We start from the raw sequence: 24,422 nt of genomic DNA, 5'->3' as shown, positions 1-24,422 counted from the left end.
TGAAAAGTGAGTTTGTTGGATAGTAAAGAGTGGGGGACAGTGACATCACAAGAAGTACATTATAAAATTAACACTTGTAAAGAGGGGCCAGTATATAGCAGTACCGAGGACTATGCAAGGTAATGAGTGCCAAAAAGTGCGTACAATCAAACGTGTTTGATCAATTGATACCCCCACTCTCTCTCTCTCTCTCCTTCCTTTGTCATTTCATCAAAGAAAATCGACAATTATAATGTCCCATTCACGAGAATGACCATTTCCAACTCTCCTTGTTTTCTTCCACTCTTCCTTCCTCTTGTCTTCTTTCCCTCTTGGAATGTGTGCTTGATTCTCTTCCCTTCCTTTTATATATATGTGTGTAAAGATAAGCTTTGTTAAGTTCGAGTAGATTTTGTTGTTCACCGATGCTGTTGATTGATGAAATCTGCATAAATCATTGCAGGGGCTTTCTTTTCATAGCACATTCAGAAAGGTATGATTCCCAAAGCAAGCTTCAGGAAAAATGGATTAAAGATGACAAAAAATGTCAGCTGAGATAATCTCTTTTCTTATTCTAATGTTTCATGGTCATCATCATCAAGAAGTAACTCAACCAATGAATTTTACGCCAGAATGAAGTTTCAAACAAACCAAAAGGGAAACAAAAATTATAGCTACAGCTAGACCATAATTTATTCTTCCATGTAAAAATTTTTCAAAGTCCCAAAGCAGGAAAAAAAAAATCTACTTGATATATCCTATTTTATACATCAAGTAACCAAAAACACGGGTTTTTAATTAATTTAAGAACTCAAATGAACAAAAGTGTGGTAATTTAATTGATAAGAAAACTCTCTTGATGCTTCTTCAATTGAAATGTTGCTGCTCCAACCAAGGCCAGAACCCTGTCTGGTCATCAATCCCACAAAACATGTTGCTCAAGCTCTCTTCTTTGACCATATGATCAATCTTCTGGCACTGAAGGTCTGGTCTTGAAGAGGTTTGAAAAAGCTGAGCCACTCCGGAAGCAGGCCTAGCAGAATTAGATGTTGATGGGAACAAGGTTCTGCTTGTAATTTGATGAGTGGATAGAGGACTGTCTATAGCAGGTGTTCTTGAGATATCCAACTTGATGTCTGAGCTATTCTCACTCCGATTGCTGCAAGATCCCTCCGTTTCCTTATTGAGGTTGATGGATTCAGTTGGCACTTCTCTGCTTTTCAGTGCCAATATCTGCACATCAGTTCCATCAAATATAAAATTAGCCAATCATTCACCAATAAATAAAGTTATAGCCAATCAAGAGGTTGCAAAGGAAAAAAATAGAGAAGTTAAAGCAGCTTTATACAAAGGTTATTATTAATTGGGGATGTGAATGAAAGAAAGGTCAAAAATGCAAAAACATATACTTGTAAAGAAAAGATAATGATTGCCAAGCTTTATTCTACAAAATAAAATTCACAAGACTTCTCTCTTTCTCATCCAACATAAACAGCGCATGAAGCTAAGAAAAAGCTGTACAGTTTAGGAGTTAACAAGAAGATTGGTAATTAACCTCTGCTTGAAGTTGTTGGTTTTGAGCTTGAAGGGCATCATTATCTGCTTTGACAGCTTCATACTGCCTTTTGAGAAGATCATAGTCTTTCTCCAGCTGCTTCGTCTTCCACCTAGCCCTTCTGTTCTGGAACCATATAGCAATCTGCCTAGGCTGCAGCCCAAGAGCTCTAGCCAGCTGCATTTTTCTCTCAGGCTCAAGCTTGTTTCCTAGCTCAAAGCTCTTCTCAAGTGTTTTCACCTGTTCCATGTTAAGCCTCCTCTTCTTCTCCCCAGCCTGAGATCCATCATCAGACATGTCTTCTTCACCATTATTTGCTTCTTCACCGCCAAGTTCAAGTCCTGAAAAAGTCATAGATCTCTTCCCTAGAAGTGACGCTCCTCCTGCATCAAAATTCCAAGCCCCAATTCAGTCCTATAATATATATATATATATATATATGAGTAGCTAGCTACCTTGCCTTGACTCTGTTGATTAGAGAGCTACCTTGCCTTGACTCTGTTGATTAGAGAGAGAGTGTGTGTGTGTGAGAGAGAGAGAGAGAGAGTACCATGATAATCTTGAGGCAGAATTGAGTTGAGACACGGTGGAGGTTGATGGTGGTCTACTTCTTGGTGAGGGTTCTGTAATATGAAATTTGCCGGAAAGAAATCCATTTCATCGCTTGCTACGATTGGCCCGTCACAGATCCTCAAAAGCTGTATGATATTCTGATCATGGTGTTGAACTGAGAGAAGAGAAGATTCTTGTTGGCCATGCTCAAACCTTAAAATAATCACTTGATGTGCGCAAAAGAATAACAAAGACTAAGTTCTATACTACATAACTTCTTCCTCTGCTAAATTTAAGAATAAATTATCAGTGCTTCTTCAAGGATGGGAAATTGTTCTGAAGGATGACTTATATATCTTATCGGTTTTGTGAGGAAGAGTTTCTTTTTCTCTCTCCTTTTATGTGAATATTTGTAAAAGGAAAAGGAAGTTGCGAGGGGGAAGACAGAGAGAGAGAAGAGAGAGAGCGTGTTCGATCTAGAGTTCTAAATTCGAAGTTCTGGCCCTCAACTTCCCTATATATCACTGAAATTTTTCTTATTGTCTGCAAGTTACCAGTGGCAAAGGGAAGGGAAACTCCACAATATTTTATTATACGAGACAGAAATCAGAGTCTTAAAATGAATTGAGAGTAAAAAGAAAAAAAAAAAAAGAAAAGAAAAATTAAGAAATGCGCCAACCTATTTGATATTGGGGTGTGCATATGTAGGCGCATGTATAACATGTAATTATTTCTCTAATGATAAACTAGTTTCTCAGTTAGGAGACAAGGTAATTATGGGCAGCTATTTTTCTTAAAAAGACAGTTGTCTTTTTAATTATAGTTATCCATATCGCAGCTGGACACTTGATTCCATTGTTAAGAGACCTGAATTCAGGCCGAAATATGGAGATTAAACAAAGCTTAACGATACATACATATATGTAATCAAAGCATATGCATGCATATCATAAAAAGCCCTGACATGGGGCAAGTGCTGGCTCTTGTTGAAAGTGAAAGAAAGAAATTGTTAAAATGGTGTGGGTCTAGCTGTGGTGATAATATAGAGAGATTAGTTTATATGTGGAGAGGAAAGAAAAGAGGTTACTTGAGAGAGAAGAGAAATGAGTTGGCGAAAACAAGAAGTCCAAAATGGGTTGTGTTTTGAGGGAGGGAGGGAGGGAGGGAGGGAGCAGGAATCTAGGGGATGGGTCCGAAGAGGAGGGACAGGGGTTGCTACCTAACCCACCAACAAGCATCGTGCATTAGGATGAACCTCCTTTCCCATCAGACCCTTATTATGATCTTATCTATCTCCTTCTCTGCTCCTTCATCACCACCACCACCACCACTCAGTTTCAGTTCAGCCTCTCTCTGCTGTAAACGTATGTCATGAGTTCACTTCACACACCTCTTCTTTGTCCTTTTCACAAACCTTCTGCATGCATCTCCATCTAACATCCCACTTCTTTCTATGCTCCCTTTCATCATCTTTAAACACAATAATTATACATGTGTATGCATGCAATAGAATAAACGAGGGCTAACAGTTAAAAATACCTATAGAGTTTTTTGCAAGAAGTTAAAAGATATTGTAAATTATATTGTAGTGCAATTTTTTCCATCAAGCTTAAAAGATCATGTTCATTATAATTCAGGACTAATTTTGCCGTTAATCCATTTACACTTGACACAACATGTGAAACCCACAACTCCCACTTATTTTATATTTGGCCTCCATTATGGTTTGAAATTTGTACCATGATATAGTTTAGAATGTCTATATAGCTCCTCACAAAATATTTTATAAATATTCTTGCCCCATAACCAATAAACAATTACTCTCTCTCAGCACATAAACCAAGTACCTCGTGTGCATTGTGCAGCTCCTCTAAACTATATGCCGTCCCTTATACATAGTAGTAAGCAATTTGGTGATTCAGTAAACAGAATCAAACTTCTGATCGTGTAATTGTGTATGTGCAAAAAATGAGGGCCCGGAAAATTAGATTCATCTTTCCAAACAGCAAGCATTTACTTCCTCACTATTGAAAACTGCAAGTTTCTGCAGAGCGAGGGCTACAAAGAAAGAGTTTTGTGCTGTGCGTGTGTGTACAGGTCCGGAAATTAAAATTTGTGAATTTGGGGTTAGGATTTCACATCAGCCAGTAAAAAGGACATGTACAGTTTCGCTACTGGGGATGTTGCATTTGCCATATACACGGATATGACAATTGTGTCCAACAAATTAATGTGCGGTTGACCCACACATAGTGTCAACATGGGGAAAAATACATATACACAGACACACACACTTGCAGAGATCGGAGGAGTAAAAAAAGTACACTCAACCTCACTGAAAATTTCTCATATGAAAAGGGACATCAACAGAGACCGACGAGAAAGAGAGGGAGGGAGAGAAGTGGGGGGGAGAGAGAGGGATTAAATTTGCAGGTCCATCACAATATGGTCCCAAATGAATTTGCTGAAATACAATAAAGCTTCCAGGTTCTTACTTGACTTAACGGCTCCCATCTATTGATTTAACACATGAGATCAATTGGAAGCGTGATATTGACACCTCACTTGCCTTGTTTAGTTGTGCAGTTCTTTATCTAATTTCACCCAGCGGATCGAAGCCATTGAAGGTGATTATATATATATATATATTCATTTCAACTTCATGGGATTAATTAATTGAGGTCTGTGTCTGTTTGGTACCATACGAATATTAATTGTTGACTTGATTTCTGGGGTTTTGCGTCCAGTACAATGGTTCTACACTTTGTGTGAAGTGATGGATCACGCATGCATGCATGGGGATGAACTGTGAATGAATATGAAATAGGGTTAGTTCAAGGGTGGCTTTTGATGAAGAGAAATGATGAGCAGCCTTATTTTACAAAAGTGGGGATCCATGAATTTGGTCTTTGAGAAAACAAGACACTCAGGAAAGGACCCACCAAAAAGAAAGGACTTTGGAGGATATGAGCCTTACATTTATTTATTTTTATTATTATTATTTAATGCTATTGATATGGGACTTTATTAGTGAACAATTTATAAATATTTTTATAATTATTTTTTAATTATTTAGATTTTAGGTTTTTATTCTTAATCAAAATAAAATTATTATTTTTTTAAAATTGATAAGCGAAAGAAATGTTTTTAGTGGGTTCCTTTTTTAAAAGTAATAAACCCTAAATTATTTGAATCTAATTTAATGAGTTAATATATTCAAACACGGAATAAGCATGTCGCACATCCGGTTAAACAAGAGAGTACATTGATAATGATGGGTAAGATTTAAATTTAGATTGCATGCGCATATGGCATCCTATTTAATTTTAATCAGAAAAATCGCATCGCATCCATCTATTATGATATCAAAAAAAAAAATTACATTTAGCCACGTAAGTTGTTATAAATTTTAAAATAATATATAATTTCACTTAATGCAAAAGATAGCCATCGGATCTAACCAAAACAAATGAGATAAGTCGGATGGGATTGAACTGAAAGCTGAGAGGAACTACATGAAAGCGATCACAGGGAGGGTAGGTCCCACATGGAAAGAGAACTTTTAAAATAAGGAGGCAAAGACAAGTAGCCTTCTCAGCTTCACATGACTTTATTAGTTGCCTGAAAGGATACCCCATTCCCATGTTCCTTCCTTTTTTTCCCCCTCCATATTTATTAATTTTTTAAATAATAAATTTAAAATTTATATATATTATTTATATTTCAAAAGTTGGGGGAAAAAAAAATCTAATGATGGAATCTTCTCATCCACATGCTCTGGTGCTTCTGGTTTGTTCTCCTTGTTCAAATCCCATGTGCTGTCTTGCATTGCTCCATCCAACGCAATTTCCTTTTCCTTTTTTTAGTGTTTTTTTTTTCTTGCTTTCCAATTTTTTCAAATGTTTGATTTTTGGATTTTTGTTCATGAGGAGATGTGCATTGATGTTGATCCTTCAACTACCGGTCCGCTTTTGATTTTATTGTTTTCTTTTTATTATTATTAATTTCTTTTAACTGAAAAGTACATAAAGGTGCAAAATACTTGAATTTTATGTGTATTTTTAACAACTTAGAGGATGATCAATTATGTTTAGGTCCTTTCATAACGTATGATGAGATTCATCGATAACTTGGATAGCAAAATGACTATCATTTTGCTTATTTTACTTGGCTAAGTTGTTAATGGATCTACTTGTATTTAATTGTACCTATTGCAAGGATTTGATAGTAATTCTTTATATTTTGATATGAAATTAGATCTATGGGCCACTGCATGGTGCAAAATCTAGATAATGGATTGTATTATTCATAATTTATGAAGGATATGATTTTTTTAAAAAAAATTTTACCATTGATTTCTTATAATTTTTATAAAAAATTAAAATAGTATTATGGCCGTGTTAATCTTCCTTATGAGAATATTGTGAAGCAGTGACATAAATTGATCAATAGAAAGTATAAGCGATGAGACAACTTTTAATCTATCAATTTAGTTCCTTAACTTTAATTTTTATCATTTGAGTTATTAATGTTTGCTTTAGTTATCAAGTCACTTCTTTATGTTTAGTAAGAGAAAATAGTCCTAAAAAAATGCTGATATGAAAATTAGATTGTTGAAGTAGAATATACACGTGGATTAAATAAAACATATCAATCAAATCTGTTAAATCCTAATTATATATCTATAATTTATTTTAGGAAAAACATAACTTTTGATTCATGCACTTTATTCATGTTTTATTATATGTTTCTGCACTTTTTTTTCAGTGTCTTAGTCTCTTCACTTTTATTTTTGGTGTTTTACGTTCATTTAAGGTCCCTACATTTTGTTCATTTTGATCATTTAGGGACTTAGAATATCAAAAAATAAAAATATAGGAAACTAGAATTCCAAAAAAAAAATGTAAGAATCTATAATAAAATTCGAGTAAAGTGTAAAAATTGAAAGTTATATTTTTTTCTTTATTTTATTATTTTATTGTATTGTCATCACTACCATGGATTTTTGATAAGTAATTAGAATTGGCAAATTTGACTAATGTATTTTATTTAATTCAAGTGTATGTTCTGCATCAACAATCTAATTTCTATGTCAGCTTTTTTTTAGTAATGTTACTTTGTCTTGAAAAACATAAAAGAGTGACTTGATAATTGAAACAAATGTTAAGGACTCAAATGATAGGAATTAAAGTTGAGTGACAAAATGGATAGAACCTTTAAATATAAAAAAAAACTAAGAGTTGCTTTATCACAAAATATAATTACATGCATCTAATTTGTCAAACGTAAAATTTATAAAGTCATAATTATTAATTATCAGTATAATTAAAACTGTTACATTTGTTATTTATACGCATGTAGGGCATTTTTGGGGATTTTTAAAAAACAAATACGATTAAGGAGGAACAAAAACTTAGTTCGTGGAGAAGAAAGTGAGAGGGGAAAAGACAACATGGAAAAAGACTAGTAAAGGAAGGGACATCTAATTAATTTTTATAACAAATAATTACTCTATGTCATTGGCTAAACCAACATTGACATGTTGGACAAAAGAATATAATTAAGACTAACACACTGTTTACAGAAGTAGGACTTTAATTATAAGAAGTTTTGGCGATAATGTTGTCCGAATAATTGTTTTTTCACAAGAAAAATTATTTTGTAATGTCAAAGCTAAATTTATAATAATAAAAATATAAGCATATACTTGTGACAGAATTTTAATTATATTCATAGCTAGTATACAAAAAAGAGCAGAGATTATATATTAAAAATTTTAGAAAAGAAAAGAGACACATACATGCACTCACACGAACATGTGGGATTATATTATTATTCATTGGAATTTCAAATAAATTGAAGAAATAGATGAATGGATGAATAAATACAAGGCGGCTTCATTTGAAAACATCTAACAAGTTGCGAAAGTGATGCCTGAAATTGACAAATTGGGCCAGTGGGACGCAACGGGGCAATGTGAAAGAAACAAGAGCCTTCTGCTTCGTAGCCGTGTGGTGTGAGTGTGCGTGGGGGAGAGATAGAGAATTAAAAAAATGAAAAATAAATTAAGAAAAAAAATAAATAAATAAAGAGATTGTTGAGAGAAAAAGAAAAGACATGGGAAAATGGAATAGACAAAGCAACCAATAGTTGAATGGATAGGTTACCTCTTCTTTCATGACAACATGATCTCACTCCCCTCTCACACAATTTCTTTTCATTTTTTTAATACAAAACCACGAAAAAAATAATAATCCGCGCACAAGGTGACAAATTTAATCATGTCATAAAACAAAAATTTCTACAGTCACGGCTGAAAATTAAAATGTTTAACATTTAAATCATCATCAAAAGTTTGATGTGCAAATCAATTACTGTATTTCTTTCATTCTTTTCATATCTACTTATATATTTATCGTATCTATTTTCTTCTACATTTCCAACTTGGAGCTCGATACATTTAAATTGCCGAAATTAAGTTATTGTTTAGGTTATGAGCTGTATGAGTTACATGTTTTTTAATTGATTTCTCTTTTTAAAAAAATAAAATAAAAGGAAGAAGCTAAAGGGCTGTGCTTGCAAAAGTCTTGTCCATTTTAAAAATATGGTTCATAGCCCTACTCATTTTGTCATGAATCATCGCAGTAGTAGGCAGAGCTCACATTGCCTTTTACTCTCTCTTTACAAACACAAGCATATAACAAGGATTTGACACACATCCTACAAAATCCTGACTCAGTAAATGCTCTTTCAACTTAAAGGCATGTCCTGGTCCTAATAAACCCAATGCCCTAACTGAATTGAATTTTCAAGTCTTTTGTGAGGTGTTAAACCAGAAGTTGATACACAAACCTCACTTTTTAAGACTAGAAATAGATGGAAACAACCACTGATTGAAGGACGTTTTTAATTCTTTGTCCACTGTCCCCATACTGAGACCCACTACTATCCAATAGGTCTCAATTTTAATGGCTCATCCCTCAACACTACGACCATCCCTTCCCTTCCCTTGTTTTCAATAATTATCCAACGGCAACGTCTGAGGCGAGATTAGTTTGTGCTCTGTACACATTGATTTGTTGTATTAACTATTATCCTCTTAATTCATATCCTGAAGAAATCCTCACATACAACAACTGAGAACACTATTGATATAAAATAACCCTATAAATGTATTGACAAACCTATTCCGCAGTGCAGCAGACGTATAAACAAGAATTTGGATTGAATGACCCAATGACTCACTGCCTACCACCACCGCCGCTACCCAGATCAGCCGCTGCATCTGCGGCTCGGGATAAAACACCTGAAACCCACAAGGCTCCCTTTGAAAAATAGCTGCTATTTACCACAGTATTTGCAGCTGCTGCAACTGATCTTCCTGTGGCTGATGCAGCTGACATGGCTGTTTCTGAGACATGATATTTCTGATCCACAGACTTAACAGCATCAACCCCGGCAGATATTTTCTCAGTGAGGCCAATTTTCTGGTTCAGCTCAGCAACCTTTGCTGAGGCAGTTGCTGAAACGTGGTGAGACTCATCAAATGCTTTGGCATTTGCCAAAGCGTCCTTTCCAAGAACATATCCCTTTGCTAGCATGGTCTTAACGACTTCTTGTGCCACAGTAACTGCTTCTCCAGCGGAGGACACAAAATGGCTGCTTTGATGTTGCTGTAATAGACATGACACAAACAATATTTGAATAAAAAGAGAAATCTATAATCGTCAGCAGTTTAGCAGAAGTTAAGGAAATGCACATACTTACAGTTGAAGTAGTTTCCTCAGCTCCCCTATAGGAAGGGCTGCTCCAAAAGTCATGTTCATCTCTATACTGCCCCCAGTGTGTTATGCACACACGTTGATCTAAAATAGTAGCACCCTAACAGACCAGATAATAAACGAAAGAATAACTATCATAGACTGCCTGATCAATCATATTATTTGGTGGCAAATATGGAAATGGTCATTGAGATGACTTAGTGGAGCAGTAGATTACAAAAACCTATTAATAAGTATTACAAGTATAATCTGACCAATACTCACACTGAGCAAGCAAGCAGTTTCTTGAGAATATGCATCTTTGAATGTCACATAAGCAGTGCAGGCATCATCACCAGACCTATATCCAGAAATAGGTGAGATGCATATTAAATACAAAATACCATGCAAAAAATCAATATTCAATAAAAAAAATATGGTAAAGACTATAAATGATTGATTCACATTGAATTAGCAAAAGCAAACAATTATGTCTAGCATGCCCCGTGGAAACGGTTGCAGTCTATCTTTAGGGCAGCTTTTTCAAGCTAATTTATATACAATCTGAATTACAGCAAGGAGGCAACAGAAAGGAATTTTTTTTTTTTTTTTTTTTTTGCAGACAGAAAGATTTAATGTTTAAGTTCCAATTAGAAATTTAAAAAGAATATAAAGTGAAAACCGATAGGATTCCTTTCAGTCCATCATTCATGACCTACATTTCTAGGCCAACTATATGCCATAGACTACAGAATGAAAGTAATAAAAAGAAACAAATCAAATGACTCTCAGAAATTAAAGGCAACTCATTTATGGTGAATTGTACGTTCAAAATTATGAGCCAGAAGATCTTTCTTTCCCTTTAAATCAATCAATTTACAAAGAGTTGCCATAAGAAACACCACATACAATATTGTGAAGTGCAGTTAGTTTTTCCAGGTTCAATTAAAGGCAGCTTCATGGAACCAACGAGACTTTTTATTTACATGGGCTATATTTTTTTCATGTTTTCCACTCTTGGGAGGAAATGGAGACATATGCAACCAAATTTAGTGATGCGATAAGGGAAAATGCACAGGTGGGTGAGGAGATCATTGTGGCTGTCAAAGAAATGAGACTACAAATTTCTTTAGCAATCTGATTTAGTTAAATTGGTTTGTTTTGATAATTGGATTTGAAACAAACTTGGGAAAAAACATTCTTTTTATAGAAAGGGCTATCTCAGCTGTAGCTTCAAAGATAAAAAAATCAATAAGGGCATGGACTTCAGAGAAATTGTGGACTAAATATACTGGACTTTAGCTTCACTTTTCAACGAGAAATGCACAGAATCAAATTGAATTCTTCACAGTAGATAACTAATCATCAAGAAGTAGCGCATGCATCATCCTTAAAAATCTGATGAGAATCAAGTTTAACAGTCAAAATTTACCTCACAATTTCAACATGCTGAATTACACCAGAGAAAGCAAAAAAATCATAGACATCCTTCTCTGTGGCTTTTGGGGATAGGCTTGTAACTTCAACAACATATCCATCAGCATCCATCTTACCAATATGTTTTCAAGCAGATTTCCCTTCAAATTGATCATAATGAAGGGAAAAAATGTAATCATGTCAGAAAAGAACGAATCAACAAACAAAAGGTGCAGGTAGGAAAAACACTTCAAATGCAATGTATAATTTCAACATTCCAAGATAATATATGCTATTCATCCATCATGATCAATTCCATGTTCAGCATCACCAGCTGTTTACGTTGTCCTTTCACCTTGACCCTTTTACCTCAATTTCCACACTAGAACTTCGACACCACCACCAATCATTACTACTATCACATCCCATCAAAGCCACTCCACCACTTCTCAAAGCAACCAACACCCCACTGCCACCCGACTTGAGCAACCACCAAGGATTTTCAGATCTATTATTTTCATAATAGCTTTTCACGCTTAATTTACTAAATTTTCAGCATTGAATTTCAGTGGTTGTGGTTGATTCCTAATTCTACCCGCCTCTCTCAAAGCTTCAATACCATTGACTAATTCTTAATAAAAATTACAACGTTAATTTGAGATCACAAAGGTACTATAAAATGTCGATCACAACTCTCACACGACTGAACTTGCGCGTCTACTCTCAAAATAAATTAGATCAAGTTAGAACCTCCGAATTCATGACTCATCAACCTTATATCTCACATTAAGAGCCTAACACAATCCTTCCCGTAACATCCCAATTGAAAGAACAATAAAAGCTAACAAAAGCTCCTCTCCAGAAAACGAGCCACAAGGGGGAAAACTGAAGAGAAAGCTGTAAGATGATGCAAATGTTTCATAAAAATGAAGAGAACAAAATACCCAAACAAATTAAAGAAGAAATGAAAAATAATAACAGCAAATAGCAAACGCAAGATCAATTGATTGCCAAAATACATAATACAAGTTAAGATCGAAGAGAAAAAAAGGGACCTCAAAAAGGCAGAAAGCCAGTGTACGAGTGAGTAGGACCTGGCAGAAGGTGCGAGAGACCCTCCTTTGATATCGCTGTGTTGTGCCATGTGTGCCACGTGACAATCCAAAACGCATCACAAATTGGGCTTCCTGATCCAAATTAATGCAAGCCAAGTGGGCCTCCACTTCTCTACAAAAGGATGGGCTCCGAACTCATGCTAATCATAGGACTGTAACAATTTTTTTCATTCTGTATTTTTTAAGTTCAGGAAAAATCAAAGGTGAAGAAGGATCAGCAGCAGATTTTTGAAAATAAAATGTCACGGAAAATCTCTTATGACACTAAAATATGCCCTAATCTTATTTGTATCCATATGAATAAAATTAACTACAATAACCCTTATTTTAATGGATTCCTTTTGTTTTTATTATTACCCCACAAGTCACAAATAATTTCATAGATTTGATAATTTTATAATAAACTAAATCCAAAATAACGTTGCAATAAAATTTTAAGAAATATTTTTTACAAGTTATATTTTTATAAAATAAATCAAGCGTAATTAAGTTCCAGGGTATTTTGGTTATATTTTAGTCTCAAGAGCAAACATATATTTAAAAAAATATTTACTTTCCACAATTAATCTCAAGGAGAGGAAGAATATTTTAAAGAGTTATTAAAAAAAAAAAACAAGAAGAAGAAGTTTATTGGAGCTAGTTATAAAACCTCATATACATACGCGCGCGCGTTCATATAGGAATGCTAACTAAAGCACAAATTAAATTTCAGAAATGGCGTCCACATCAATGGCAAAGCCAAGAGACCATATGCATGAGCGACATGTTAAACACTACCTCGTCAGCGATACTTCATCTTCGAGGACCTTGACCGAAGTTAATCATGAAAACTAATTCCTGGATTAAAAAAACATTATAAGAATCTTGACCTGGGTTAAAGAAAAAACGATTATTATTAGAGACTAAAAATTATAATTTTTTTCCATAATAGACGTATAATTAGCTTTTTCAAGTCATGGGGAAAAAAATAAGGAGTTGTTTATAGCGATGGACAAGTGAAGGTAATAAGTTACCCAATTAAATGAAACGCACGTTTCGTTCCATATTAATTCATTGATGTACGTAATACCAATGAAAGTGCAATGCTAATATCAAGAACATACAAATAGAGGTCAAGCATCTATTGAAGAATATATAGAATATCAAACGAAGTCGGTTCAAGAAATAGGAAGGATAGGATAAGTAAAGTGGTCAACAAATGAAATGAAGAAAATGATGATGTAAACTTTGTAAAGTAGTACTATGCTCCACTGATTCTATTTATAGGTGAGAAAGAAAAGATTTTTTTTGTCTTATTTATAAATCAATTTATTAAATTTTTATTGTAATTTTTTTCATTTGACCTCCATTGAATATTAAAGAGAAAAAACGCATTGTTAATATATATATATATATATAATAGAAAGAAAATTGAAAAATTATCAAATTTTTAAATAGAGTTAATGAGTTTTGATATTTTTTTTGATTATGGTAAAACATGTTGAAAATGCTTTATAAATAGGATCATAGTAGTATAAAATATTAATAACCGTATCTTGTTTACTATACGCAAATATATATTGTACGGCTACAAATTAAACATGTCATATATGTATAGGTAGTTCATAGAGAGTTAGCAATTTGATTTAAAGTTGCCGCCAGAAAGATTGATGCATGCACCACAAAGTGGAGACTTTGAAGGAGTTCACGTTCAACGCACGGCAATAACAGAGAAAGCTTGATCACATCACTTCCTAATTAATTAAGCTAACCCCTGAATTTCTCGTACCCTAAATAATTTCTATTAAATCAATCAAACCAACCCAACCCCCACACACATCCTTCTCGATCATCCATCTGCGAGTATCTATTAACAACATGCATGATTTTGTCGGGGAAAAAAGGCTGTGATGCATGATTCACGAGTTAGTTATCACAGAGGGGGTCCTCTCTAATTATTGCCGAACACTAATATCATCAGGAGGTTGGGACCAGAAATATGACAACAAATGCTGTGTGTGCTTAATTAATTATTAATGTCACATGCACTAACCCATTGTTTGCTTCTCTACCATTATGTATGGCTCTACTCATATCTTCTCTGTTCTGATTCTCTCGTTATTATAGTTATAAATCCCTAACATTAATTAAAACACCATCTTCTAATTAATTATTGTTAGAATAGCACCTTTATTACTCATGCACTATACGCTCCAATCTGTATACATCAAATCCTTCAAGAATGCAAATCCAATCTGATAAGAGCTCGTTGAGAAATATGTGTAACCCGTGTTATTTTATATAGCAACATATATATGTTTGTGTGTGTCAGTGTGTGTGTGTGTGCAGAGAGGGAGACGGGACAATTAGTTCACAAGTCTACAAGCAGTGTAAAGGACTAAAGCCTTTTTCATTAAGAGGGGCATGCATATGCAATAATATATATAGGGTACTGAGACATAGAGATGCAGTTACATGCTGACAAGCACATACCTAGTGTGCTGTGCGTGTGCGCGTGTGTGTAAGGCCTAAGGGTAGGTGTATATTAGGAGAGTGATATCACATTAGCAAGGTCCTGAGAATGGCTGCTTCGGTGCTGTCGGGGTCAGTGGTGGCCAAAAGCTCGGACAATCTGTCACTGAGATCATCAACTTCTCTGTGCAACTTCTTTATGTAGTTGCAAGTCTCCTTCAACACCTTAGCTGCTGATACCTACACATATCTCCCAGATAAAATGAATAACTAGATATATCAACAAAAACTAAATATTTGGTGCTTTCATATATAGTTGCAAGTTATATAACTTTCTGAGGAATTTTGTTGCTAGGGTGGCCCAGAAAGCAGGCAAAATATTTGATGAGAGAGAGAAGAAGGAAGAAGAATATATATATATATATATATATACCTGGTGGGAGGTGAGAGGGGGTTGAAGCTGGGGAATAAGGCGTTGTAACTTGGAGACGAGATCGTGGATCTGGGCATCACTGAGATCAGTGGAGTTAAAACCTGGGTGTCTGGAACGAGATCTTCTGTTAGACATTATTCTCAAATCTACTGTCAGAGAGATACAATACAGTGGCTGCTTCAAGATGTGAGACTGATGAATGCGATATTAAATAATAGAGAAGGAGAGGTGGGGCTAGCTTGTCACAGAGAGAGAGAGAGAGAGAGAGAGAGAGAGAGGTGAAAAGTGATGATATAGTAATATGGTCTTCGTCGGAAACGTGAAATCTGGAGGTAGGCTGCAGAGAATCTTGAAGGCAGGAGAGAGATGGCAAATGCATGGGACGAAGCGGTGGGCTACGCTTCTTATTAATAGGCTGTGAGACTTGAGAGTGAATGACTCACTACTCGTGGTACATTGAAGAATCTCTAATCAAGTTTAATTAATATGAGATTCAAATTAGATTTCGTAAGTGTCAAGATATGAATAATATTAATTAATTAAATGACATTATAGATAGAGAGAGAGAGAGAGGCCATGCCCGGAGGATAGAGAGTATGTCGTGAAAGAAAGAGTTAGAGATATGCGATCGATAGGGCAAACGTGCCGCTTCATCGCCCCACCACGCGGGTCCTCTATGTGTCTGTCTGTCCACACAAACCCATGTTATCCCCAACACCCCCCCCCCTTTCATCCAAATATTAAAAATTGGTGTTGAGTGGATAAATTGTAGAGCATGTGCTTTGACATATTTAATGAAATGTTTTGTTTATAATTGGTCTGATTATAATTTAACTATAATTTTAATTTTTACTCCCTCAGTTTAAAAATATAAGACATTTTTTAAGAAGTAAGATGTTAAAAAATATAAGATATTTTAATTTTTTGAAGTGTAATTATTACCTTTTTTAAAAAATATCCTTATTGATAATGATTTTATATTTATTATAGAGTGTTTAATAAGAGTAAAAATAAAAAATAGAGTTAATTTAAAAATAAATAACAATTTTATTAACGAGTGAGATTCGATTAAAAATGCCTTACATTTTTTAATAAAAGAAGTAACTCTTAAACTAATATTTTGATATAAGTTTAACTACCATTCAATTCTCAATGCCTTCCTTTTCATTACTCTTCCTTCATTTTGTTTATCATACAAAATTTTAAGTGAATTGAATCTTGGCCTTTTATTTTAAAATACACGCAAAATAAAATTTGTTAAAATTGACCAAAAAATAAAGAAAATTTACAATTGTAATATATATTATCCTATTAATAATATATATATATATATATATAACATATAAAATCTTGAATCAATATATATAATGTTTGATCCGCTACATATGCGTTGCATGGAAGCTCTATCCCCAACCAATTGTTCAGATATACTAGCTATTAGTATTTATTTACTAAAAGATCTGGGTCTATAACTTTTTCAAATATCTCTCTTTTTATCTTTGTTATGTGGCTAGTACACAAGTCATCTGCTCAACTTTTTTAGTTTTTTTTTTTATCGGTGCCTCTAGCAACATTTGTTTACACATGTTGGGATCATCCTGCCCGAATTTCTATACTTTTTCTCATTGGTGGATGTTATATATCATAGATAATACATTACTACATATGGTTAGTTTATTATCTGTTTTGAATTTGAATTTAATTAAAAAAATGAGAGAATCACACTGCAGGCTTCAAAAAAAAATTATATTGTATGCCCAATACATTCTAATATTGCACTGTAGGCCTACGGACCTTTGTTGCAATTTTCTTGGGAGTAAAAATACAATTTTGCCTTTATATGATTTGAAAACTCGGATCATGTACAATACAATGTCCACCAATGCATAATACAATATTTATAAATTCTCAATACAATATCCATACCTATTTAATTGGTCAATAGGTTTAATAAAATATACAAGTAATGCACATAATATACAATACAGTATCTATGAATGCACAACACATTATTCATGCATTTTTAACTAAATGTTTATGTGTGGATATAAACATTGTGTTGAGAATTCATGAATATCATATTGTGCATCAATGACATTGTGTTGTACATGCTCTGTGTGACTTTATTTTAATTAATATATAGATCAATTGGATACGCATGGACATTACGTTGAGAATTCATAAATATCATGTCGTGCATTCATAAATATTATCTTGTACATGCTCTGTATGATGTATATTTTAATCTACAAATCAACTGGACATACATGGATATTGTATTGAGAATTCATGAATATCATATTGTGCATCCATGGACATTGTGTCTTATATGATCTAAGTTTTCAAATCATATAAGGGCAAAATTATACTTTCGCTCTCAAAAAAAAGTGCGATAAGAGCCTTTAAGCCTGCAGTACAATATCAAAATGTATTGGGTCTAAAGTAAAATTTGTTGCTGTTTTAAGGTCCACAGCACGATTCTCCCTTAAATCACACAAGCACATACATATATAAAGCCTACATATAAGACTGAAGAATAGGTAGACTTTGAGCTGGTTTATTTGGGAGCATTAAGCAAGTGGCTCCATAATATGTGATCTTATATGCATCAATTTGCAGAGTGAATCGCTTGTTTTGGCTATTGTCTGGATTTGGAAATCTTCAAATGACATACGCACACTTGCACTGCAATTTCAACATCATCCAATTGCTGGCAATTATTTTCTATCTTTAATTACAAGCTATCAATTATTTAATTAATTTCCAGTACAATATTTGGGAATGGCTTCTCACTCTATCTCTCCCATCCACTCGATCGTCACGTTCAACGTCTCCTTATATTTATTTCTCCTTTTTTAAGTCAAAAAAAGAAAACCAATTTCTCTTTTTAGTATAACATTATAGCACTATATATACTAATGGTATTTATTGCTGATAATTATATACTATCTATCTATTGTATATTTGTATAAAAGACCCACCAACTTTATCACCCTGCCTGATTATTTAATGAAAATAGCCACCTAACATCTTATCGATACATATGTGTGCCAGTGTGTGTGCTTTGATTTCTGTTTTTCTATTAATATTCAACAAGTTTTTTATTTGCAGTATGCTATTTCTCATCATTGATTTTGTTTTTCTTAATCTTGAGCATATATATGTTATAATACAGATCCCTCGCATGCTTTGCATGACTACTGAGCTAGGTGAGATTGTAGTCAATATGTGTTATGTTTGGATTAATGAGAATTTATACTAAAATTTTGAATTAGAACAAATCCCTCTATAGATTCAAATTCAAATCCATGTTCAGGCCCAAAAAATTCAAACCCATGGCTTTTTTTGAAGAATAGTTAATCTTAAAGATGCTGTACAGGTTTTTGGTGCGGCATTAAATATGATGACCATGACTTTGCTTAAATAATTTAGATTTTGCCACCGACCTGAATTTATAGATAAGTTTGTTCGTAGTCGAATTTGGCAATTGGAAAAGCCTGCTCATTGCTTCATTTACACTTCCAATATATATCTGTGCATGTCGTTTTCCTTTTCTCAAATAGGCAACGCATGCCTTTAATTCATTGAATTAATACCATGCACAACTTGAATAGTGTGTGGGTGTGTGTGATAAACAACACAAAATATCAAGATATATAATGTCTATGCATATGCGAGAGATCGATTCTCTTTATATACTCTTTTAAGTAAAGTATTGGGCTCCCATTAAAAAGCTGAGTTTAAATATTGCGGACAAAAAAATTATATTGTGATAGCTACCTTCATTTGAGTTTGTTAAAAGCTTGAATCTCGACCAGTAGGAATGGTTATCTAATATATGTTGTTTATCTCTGAACTTGCATATGGACAGTTCGAGAAAAACAAAACACAGTTTTAGTCGCTCATAGCATAGGAATCTAGGAACTATCACTACTAAAAAAATTAAAATTAATGGCAGATGTTTATTAATGAATATCTAATCTGTCACTGATTATTGGCATTAGTAATAAAATTTTGTGACAGAATGAAATCTATCACTAATTCTAAAAATTAATGACAAATATAGGATGTAACTCACATTTTAATCAAATTTTATAAATTTAGTGACCGGTTTAAATCTGTTACTAATTTTTGTCACTAAATCTTTACATTAGTGACAAATATTTTCAATTAAAAAAATTATTAAAATGAGCTCAAATATTTTATAAAAACAAACAATTTATAATATACATAGAGAGGTTCACATATAAAAAACTTCAAAATTACCAAATTAAAAAATTACACAAATAATTTTTCTCTCATTATAAGTAAAATATATAATATAAAATATATAAAAAATATTTTTTATTTTATTAATTAAATTTAAATATGAAATAAAATTTTTACAATATTTAATTGTAACATAGATAATATGAAATGACATATAAAAATAATTATTTTCATAATATATATTATTTGGTATTGAATAATACGTTTATTAACTAATAATAAATATTGAATTATATATTATGTGTTAATGTGTGTGTGTATGATAATATATATTATCATATATTTAAATAATAATATATTAAATATATAAAAATAAACTTAAGCAAAATTTATGGGTTCAATTAAGTAATATATACTAAATTTTGCATATTAAGAATGAAAAGTCATCACAACTCAACTAGCAAAAGGCACCAAAAAAAAAAGAGGTCTTGGGTTCAAGCGATAACATAGCATGGAGGTCCAAGTAACAATGACATGGCGGGTGGTGATTGATATGTACTTATCAGGTGGCATGGGAGGGGTGATATGGCAATAATTGGACTTGTAAAAAAAATGTTAATTATAAAATAAATTAGTGATAAAAATTTATTAATTAGTGACAAATATTTTTTGTTGTTAAGGTTCATTTTAGTCACTAAATTAGTGACGTGATATTTATGATAAAAATTAGTGATGGATGATCTGTTACTAAATCTAAAATTAATTATAAATTTTACTTATTAATGACAGACTTGTTCATCACTGATTTCGTTTTTTCCAGCAGTGAATTAAGAATCACGCATGTTATATATATTCTTGAGTGTCTGTTTGGAGATGTGTTCTTGTTCACAAATTTAGCCAATTTTTTTCATGCCCGTGTGGTAATCAAATTAATTAATCAGGTGTTATAGCTTTTTCTCCGAACAAAATGTTAGCAATTGAGTGGCCTTAAATTTTAGTAATTTTTTAAATTCATCATCATATGATATATTCCCCCAATCCTCTTAATAAATCATTTTTATCAACCTGATCAATATTAATGTAAAAAAGTATAAAAAATAAAAATGTGTAGAATTTCAAATATGCCTCTATATAATAAATTTAAAAAGTAATATTATGTTACTTTTTCTCTCTTATGAAAGATAATTTTAAAAATATTTTTTAAATATTTTTTTAAAAGTCATAACATAATTTATAAATAAGATTAAATAAACTTTTTAAAATGTGCTTTATAAATGAGGTTGGTGGAATGTGCAATAAAAACACAAGAAAATTTCATTTCATTGTAAAAATTATTTTTTTACCGTATTCATCATGGCTGACCATTTTTTGTTTTCTGTCGAGATTTATAAATTCTTAATTACGAAAAAATTTTAAAACAATGTATCGCCTGCACAAGGGTAGATTCTGAGCTAAATTGATTATTTTAAACTTAGATTATGTTAAAATGATTTATAAATATGTTAACTCATAAATTTAGAGTGTTGATGAAAGACTCTTTCATTGGATGTGGGCCGGTGTGTGTGCGCGATTCTGATTCTGTTTATGTGAGCTTAATTTCTCCGTTCAAGAAGGGCTCAAAATTCTGAAAATAATTGTTAATTAGATAAATAAATAAAATGATTCAAGTTAAATTTAAACCAGACTTGGTTTAAATTAAGTACAAAATAGAAAAAGAATAATACCTTCAACATTATTATAAGCAAACGTTAATCTTTCAATAGTTATAATTAGTTTAATAATATATAATCAACGGTCTTAGTCCCTTTTCTTGTATATATCTATATATACATTCAAGGTTTTTGTTCCCCGCCCCTCTTTATTTTACGTCTTTCTGTTACACGTTTACACTTAAAAATACACAATAAAGTACATATTTTGTTATTTTATTGTTGTCTATTATGAACTTTTCATTAACAGAAAGAGAATAATGTTTCTCCCTCCCTCCCTCCCTCTCTCCCCGTCACACACACGCACACACAAATCTTTTATCCTTCTTTGAAATTTTTACAAATATAACTCGTGTTATAAAATTAAATAATCTAAATATTTATTATATTTTATATTATGATTAATTTATTATATTTATCAATGATATATAATTGTTTATTAATGATAAACTTGTTGTAAATTTTAAATTTTCAATAATAAATGCCTTAAGTATTAATGATAAATTTTTTATATATCAATTATAAACTTTTTATATATCAATATGAATCAATCATACTTTTAAATTTTTCAAAATTTGATCTATATTTTCTTGACACGAGATTTTTTCTATTTAGTGGGCTAACATATGTCCTTTTTTTAATGAAACTATTTGAAATCAATTATTGTGAAAATCAATGCGTAAATGTTATTTGTTATTTAATTTGCATATAATATTAATTAAGAATATTTAAATCAAATATATATATATATTGATATTTTCTATACATGTTGAATTTTTTAATAAATTAAATATATACTCTAATCTCTTGTTTAACTCATCAATATATCATGACAGAAGAAAATGTATCGAAAATATAATTTTTTTATATTTGCAAAATTGAATTACTTGGCTCCTTTGTACTTTAATGTTGGTTTTGCCCCTGATAGCCCAGATATATATTGATACTTTCGATTTCAATAAGTCAAATATCATCATCTTTAATTTATTGCTAGTCAATTGGCAAAATTTGATAGATCTGTCAAGAACTAAAATGATTTTCCAATTTAATAATATTTATTTGGATTCTAATTGTTATCCTTTCATGAAAATTGTAGAGACAAAACTCCTTTTCCGAGATTTCTTTAAATTACTCGGGATAACTTCCATTTTCCATTTTTCCTAACCCAACAAGGCAACAAAATATTAACCTAAAAAAAAATTAACACGAAATAAGATAAAAGAACAAATGAAGAATGCCAAACTAATTTAGTATGTGCGTTTTCCAAGTTATGCAAGGCCTGTTTGATCTTATTTTCAAAAGATTTTTTTTTCATATTTAAAAATAAAAAATAAAAAATATTCATTTAAGTAAATGTTTGGATTTAAGTGTTTTCAAAATTATTCTCATTTTTTATTTTTAAAAATAAAAAATATAAACATTTTACAGCTGATTTCCTTTTTAAAAAATATGTTACATTTAATTACTAGAAACTATTGTCAATTATGACGAATTACTATCATAAGACATCGCCATTATTAACTACTATCAACCAACTTTTTAACTCTAAAGTTGTTTTCAAAATAACATATAATCAAATAGATATTCTATTTTTTAAATAATTATAAAAACTGTATTATAGAATCACATCTAAAAATAAATAAAAATGTAAACACGATCAGACTTACCATTGTTTGTTTCCTTCTTTTTTCTTTTTGGTGTGTCATATAACTCGTTGGATTGTATTGATTTTCAGGGTAAAAAAACAGGGAGACGTAATAAACTTTTAGTCAGCAGAAAAATGCAAAAAATAATAATAATAATAAATAAATAAAGGACACTGACGAACGACACACAAAGATGGAAGCAAGCCAAATTAAAGAAAGGGACAAAAGAGAAATTGTGGTTGGGCTTTGTTTATGGATGGGGAAAGCACATGCAATTTTTGAACTTGTGTAAAACTTAAAAAAAAAAAATCATGTCTCAATTTAGTACCTAATAATATTTTAAATATAATTATTTTTAATAAAATGATATTTGAAACAAAATTGTTTTTATTAAAAAATGATCGATACTCAGGATAAAAGAACAAAGAAACGTGTCTGAATTCAAATTTGGATCAGTTCATCAAAATTGGTCAATACACGCACATTACCTTCTGGCCCACGCCTCACCGTCACGTGCCTCCATGTTCATCCTCGTCTCACTGTCCTTCCCTTCCAATACTATCACGCTGAATCACCAATTTTCACCGTGGCCTGAAGATTTTAATTTTTCCTTAGTATTATAATAGAATTAAACAATTTGATCTCCTTCTAAACATTTTATTAAATATTGAAAAATATAACCATTGATCTCTATAATTTTAATGTGTTTTGATATAAATTTTTGTAGTTTTTTTGTTGTTGCTCCAGATTCCTTTAATTTATCTCATATCAAGCATATGTTAGTCCCTCTATTTTTAAATATGTACAAAATAATGATGAGATGACATTAATGATGTTAAATATGTTGATACTAACATTGTTAAAATGTGAAACAAAACGAGGCAGACAATACTGTAAATCATAATTCCACCTCCAACATGGATTAATGATGTTAGATACATGTCAACATATTTAACACCATTATTGCTACCTCATCATCTTTTTAGGCGTATTCAAAAATAAAGGGATTAACATTATAGATGAAATAAACTAGAGGGAGGTGAAACAATTAAAAAAAAACTATAAAAGCCAATATCAAAATAAGTTAAATACAGAAACTCAGAGACTAATGATTACATTTTCTATATTTTACATTTACATGCAGATGTAGAAAACATTTATACTCATCAATAATTGTTGTCGGAATTGAAAAGTCAACAGAAGCTAAGTTTTATTAATCTGTTGATCAAATAAGGAAGATTATATTGTTAAATCTACAAACCTTTAAAATAATTTACCTATAGTAGACAAATTTCAAAAATTTGGATATTTGGGCACATGAAACATATAGTACAATGTTGCAATTTATACTTCATATGATTTTTTTTCCTTGTCAAGAAAATCTAAAGGATGAAATTTTTGAACTAGTCTGCAAATGTGCTATCATTAAACAGCTTTAATATACATATATATATATATATACACATATATACATATATATATATATATACACATATATACATACATATATATATATATATATATATCATATAATCTCATTTAAAACCCAAAACCACGATCTTCTTAAAAAAAGTTGCCTTTTTTAATGTTACACATA

General features: G+C 31.8%; 3 protein-coding genes across 4 annotated transcripts; all 3 read right to left on the bottom strand.

Annotated features, from left to right (window-relative positions):
- Nucleotides 1-647: 647 nt before the first annotated feature.
- Nucleotides 648-2,624, bottom strand: LOC129310477 (homeobox-leucine zipper protein ATHB-13). The gene is made up of 3 exons (XM_054952326.1): nucleotides 2,085-2,624; nucleotides 1,535-1,917; nucleotides 648-1,212 (listed from the first exon to the last, which is right to left on the bottom strand). Exons 1-3 carry the CDS (start codon nucleotides 2,188-2,190, stop codon nucleotides 847-849), a joined length of 855 nt encoding a protein of 284 aa, XP_054808301.1. The 5' UTR covers nucleotides 2,191-2,624; the 3' UTR covers nucleotides 648-846.
- A 6,537-nt stretch (nucleotides 2,625-9,161) lies between these two features.
- Nucleotides 9,162-12,441, bottom strand: LOC129312014 (binding partner of ACD11 1). 2 transcript variants are annotated; one of them, XM_054954552.1, is made up of 5 exons: nucleotides 12,318-12,441; nucleotides 11,279-11,423; nucleotides 10,132-10,207; nucleotides 9,854-9,967; nucleotides 9,162-9,759 (listed from the first exon to the last, which is right to left on the bottom strand). In XM_054954552.1, exons 2-5 carry the CDS (start codon nucleotides 11,392-11,394, stop codon nucleotides 9,328-9,330), a joined length of 738 nt encoding a protein of 245 aa, XP_054810527.1. In that variant the 5' UTR covers nucleotides 11,395-11,423; nucleotides 12,318-12,441; the 3' UTR covers nucleotides 9,162-9,327. The 2 variants fall into 2 exon arrangements, with proteins under 2 accessions (XP_054810527.1, XP_054810528.1); XM_054954553.1 differs by lacking the exon at nucleotides 12,318-12,441 and having other exon boundaries at nucleotides 11,279-12,289.
- A 747-nt stretch (nucleotides 12,442-13,188) lies between these two features.
- LOC129312015 (transcription factor PRE6-like) lies at nucleotides 13,189-15,622 on the bottom strand. The gene is made up of 3 exons (XM_054954554.1): nucleotides 15,262-15,622; nucleotides 14,545-15,068; nucleotides 13,189-13,214 (listed from the first exon to the last, which is right to left on the bottom strand). The coding sequence occupies exons 1-2, from the start codon at nucleotides 15,394-15,396 to the stop codon at nucleotides 14,916-14,918; spliced, it is 288 nt and encodes a 95-aa protein (XP_054810529.1). The 5' UTR covers nucleotides 15,397-15,622; the 3' UTR covers nucleotides 13,189-13,214; nucleotides 14,545-14,915.
- Between the last annotated feature and the right edge of the window lie 8,800 nt (nucleotides 15,623-24,422).

This window comes from Prosopis cineraria, unplaced genomic scaffold (genome assembly GCF_029017545.1).
Source record: "Prosopis cineraria cultivar Desert tree isolate PC_DT_omini unplaced genomic scaffold, ASM2901754v1 PC5, whole genome shotgun sequence".
In the NCBI taxonomy this organism is placed as follows: domain Eukaryota; kingdom Viridiplantae; phylum Streptophyta; class Magnoliopsida; order Fabales; family Fabaceae; genus Prosopis; species Prosopis cineraria.
This window is presented reverse-complemented; position numbering and strand designations above follow the sequence as displayed.